At 34.2% G+C, this 3,946-nt stretch overlaps 1 protein-coding gene across 1 annotated transcript; it reads left to right on the plus strand.

The window, feature by feature from the left end:
- The first annotated feature begins 1,133 nt into the window (after nt 1–1,133).
- Nucleotides 1,134–3,623, plus strand: LOC108367723 (vacuolar protein sorting-associated protein 11 homolog). Its single transcript, XM_017622410.1, has one exon. It carries the CDS (start codon nt 1,253–1,255, stop codon nt 3,551–3,553), a length of 2,301 nt encoding a protein of 766 aa, XP_017477899.1. The 5' UTR covers nt 1,134–1,252; the 3' UTR covers nt 3,554–3,623.
- Nucleotides 3,624–3,946: the final 323 nt, after the last annotated feature.

The following is a 3,946-nucleotide window of genomic DNA, read 5'->3' on the forward strand; positions in this document are numbered from 1 at the left end:
TGCGTAGGCGGCCTTCGGCCGCGCTTAGGGATTATAACCCTTACTACGTAGAATTCTCCTTTCTGTGTGACCTAACTGGGGCTACCGCCCCAGTGATGTAACCTTGGAAAAGGATGAGGTAACTAGAATTCCCTTTCTGTGGTAAACCTGGGGCTGGCGCCCCAGTGATGGCTATTTTGGTTGGCCATAAAGGAAAGCCAACTGCACCTTTCTGCGTACGCGGCCTTCGGCCGCACTTAGGGATTATAACCCTCACTACGTAGAACTCTCCTTTCTGTGTTGCCGGAAGAGGGGCATATGACCCCAAGCCCCCTACTATTTATTTTTATCTGAACAAAAGAACCTTATCGTTAATTTGAAAAAATGGTAGAAGTGATAGCTATTTCGGAAATCACCACATTTCCTCATCAGACTTCTTTCACTAGAATTCGAACCGACGATCCCACTGACTCAGCCAGTTGCCTATGCACCGTGCTAAGTACGCCTTGTAAATTATCGTTTGCTTATTTCCACTATTTTCATTTTTGTTATGCCAACACAATCACGCGCAGCTATTCCGCTGCAATTCTCTTGATCATGTGGTTGTTGGTATTGTTGGTTTGTATGTAGTTATAATTTCAAAAAAATTGGGAGTGATAATCGATAGTCCTACTAAACTATCGATATTTTTGATATTTTATTTGATATTTTTCTATTTAAATAAATGTACATATAACATAAAGGCTATTTATTTGAAGCAAGTTATAAGAAACAATGGCAGAATGTCTGTTTGTGTATGAATTCATTGTCACGGCTACCAAACTTTGCGAATTATCAGTGAAACAAAACAAACAGACGGGATAATAATTGAACCAGATCTCTATCAGGATCATATCGTTGTTGAATTTGCGTGCAAAATTTGTATGCGGATCCCGATTATGCCTCAGAAAACATAGCTAGAGTTGCGACAGAGTTGCATTGTCTTCAGTTTATCAAGTTTATTCGGTGAAATCGCTGGATAAATTTATCAGAAATGTGGAAGCGAGTTTCCATACAAATTTTGACAGTTCATTTATAAGGTTTACACAATTATAAGTTTATACGATTTACAATGCATTTATAAGGTTTGATGAATACCCTTAGTATAAGAAAAAACTATCAATGAGTATTGATAGTCCAAAAAAAAATTTAAACTATCGATAGTGCCATCGATAGTTTGACACTCTATCCTCCGCATATAATTGGTTTAACAAATTTTAAATTTGTGGATAAAATGAGTGCTCTAGAATGGAGGTATTGTGAATTCTATGATCTGGCTTTGCTGTCAAACTTTTGTAAAGTGGATATGCAGGCAAACATAGTCGCGCATTGTACAAATGGAAGTATGTATGTTTTCTGCGATATACAAGGAGTTATTCACCTTTGTTTTAAAAATTCGGAGGAAGTCATCTTTCGTCACCATATCAATGATATACAGTTTTGTGCTCTCACAAACAATAACGAGTTTCTGATCCTCGTAGCGCAAGACGATATATCTACCAGGATACACGTTCATGTTTTAAATATAGACTGTATCATCAAACGGATGGGACCAACCTGCGTTGGCTCAGCACAACTTACCTCAACAGGATGTGTCACTGCCGTTAATGGATGTTTGCCAAGTGATGGATTGATATGTATTTCTATTGGATTAGATACTGGTGAACTGCTTTTTCATCTTTCTGTTTTATGTCTGGATATGACACCAAATTTCACTTGTATTTCCACGGTCAGAAGTCGCATTATCGGTATTGAGTTTCAAGAGAAAATGGATATACTTTATATGTTTGTTTGCGCGGAAAAATATGTCTGGTTATATAAAATAGTCGATAATATGTATATGCAAACGATTTTAGATGCGCCAAAAAATTTGATTAGTTGTTGTGCTTTTCAAGATAATGCGGAAAATGCATACCTTTTAGTTGGCCAAGAGGATGCAATTTATTGTTTTACAATAGATGGCAGGGGACCTTGTTACGCCATAAATGGAAAGAAAAAAGCAATTGCTTCCATAAAAAACAATATTGTCATATTAATAGAACCAGAGGAAAAAAGGCAGAATTATGTTGTTATAATAGATGTTAACAAAAAAAGAATCGTTTTTCAAAAAGAAATTAAAAATATTAACACTCTGGTATCTAACGAAATGTTCTGCTATATTATAATAGATAACAATATCTACATTACCACTGAGAGGAGCATTCAATGCAAATTGCAGGTGCTAATGAATGGTAATCTTTATGGGCTTGCTCTTAACGAAATTGATAACAGAATGGTTAATCTTAAAGGAAGTGTTATGTTAAAATATGGTAATTATTTATTGAATAAAGGCGACCTACATTCCGCCAATTGTAAATATAAGGCAGCAATAGGACTAATTAGTTCTTACCTTATTATAAAAAAACTAATTGATTCCAGGTATAACAGTCAGTTAATGACATATATAAACGCTTTGGCAATAACTGGCAAAGCACCCATTTTAGAAACGAAACTTTTTGAGCTTAGCAACAGAAGAGAAAATCTAAAGTATAAGTTTAATAACAAAAAATATAGCTTTAGTAATAATAATAACACTTTTTTAACTATAGCAGAAAATTTTAATACAAAATTAGTTAGTAGTAACATTTATTCAAGATATAAATCTGATGGTCTCTATGATCAGTTAATTAGAAATTGCCCTAAAACAATTTCAGAATACTGGGGTAAGGTTTTTAATGCGCTAAAGATGACGGAAAATCCCGAGCATAGTGTATCCCTGTTAATAGCTTCAAAAGATACATTTGTTGAACTTTTAGAATATTTAGTTTCGTTGTCTCAAAAAAGGCCGTTAGTGATCAACCTTTTATTAGAGTTACTTTTATTTGAATGGTACAATGGAAATATTAATGTTTCCGAGATAATACAATTTTTGGAGGATTATAATACGGGATATTCGGATCAGATTATGGTTTTGTTTGCCAATTACTCGTTCTGGCCTGGTGTAATTTATTTACATAGAAAATATAAGATATTTCAGTTGTGCTTAAAATACTGCATTAAGTATTGTGACTTTGATATTCCTATAAATTTGAACAAAGTAACCTACCTGAGCCCGAATTTAACTGTGCAGGCATTCGAAACTATAAACTGTAGTTCAGATGATGGAATTGAATTCGTTGATAGAATAATAGGAAAAGTATTGAGGAAGTGTAACCAAGCGATGTTGCAAATAGTTCAAGGAATTTCAATACGAAAAAACTTCAAAGTGGTTAGCATAAAAAAAATGTTTAATAACAAAATATCCGAGAACAAACTTGAGCCTTCGATAACACCATTATTTTCTTCTTTGCGGGCTTTAAATTCCTACTTATTAAACTTTAGAACCCGTCCTATTGAGGTCAGAGAAAACACCTGCGTAATCTGCGATCACAGTTTGGCCCTACCTGCGATTTATTTTCTGTGCCAACATGCTTTTCATGTAGAATGTATAGAACATAATTTAGGTAAAAAAAACTGTCCGATTTGCCCTCCCAATGTCAAATGCCGTATTCGTTGAATCTATGTTATTTATGAACAAAATGTAGGTTAAGTATAATATCAATGCTTTATGAAGAATAATATCAATAGCTAAATACATAATTAACGCTTCTGTTTTATAACCTGGAAAACTCAAATCGTAATTATAGCACTGCATAAAGTTTTCTTAGATGTAAGTTTAAAATTAAAAAAAAGCGTAGCAGATTTCTTAAGAACTGCGTACTGCCTGAAGGAAATTTGACTTAAGAAAATTTCTTAGCCATTTCTTGTACATCATTTTGTATGGAATTTTAGCTTTTCTTAAGAACTGCATACAGGCCTATAGCGGGAAAGACAACCGGCGCTGGGTATATAAATGTACATATATCTGTATGTATGTACTTATTGATGTAAGTACAAGTATACAACGGAG

This window comes from Rhagoletis zephyria, unplaced genomic scaffold, assembly GCF_001687245.7.
Source record: "Rhagoletis zephyria isolate East Lansing unplaced genomic scaffold, Rhagoletis_zephyria_1.1 Rzeph_scaffold_02789, whole genome shotgun sequence".
Classification (NCBI taxonomy): Eukaryota; Metazoa; Arthropoda; class Insecta; order Diptera; family Tephritidae; genus Rhagoletis; species Rhagoletis zephyria.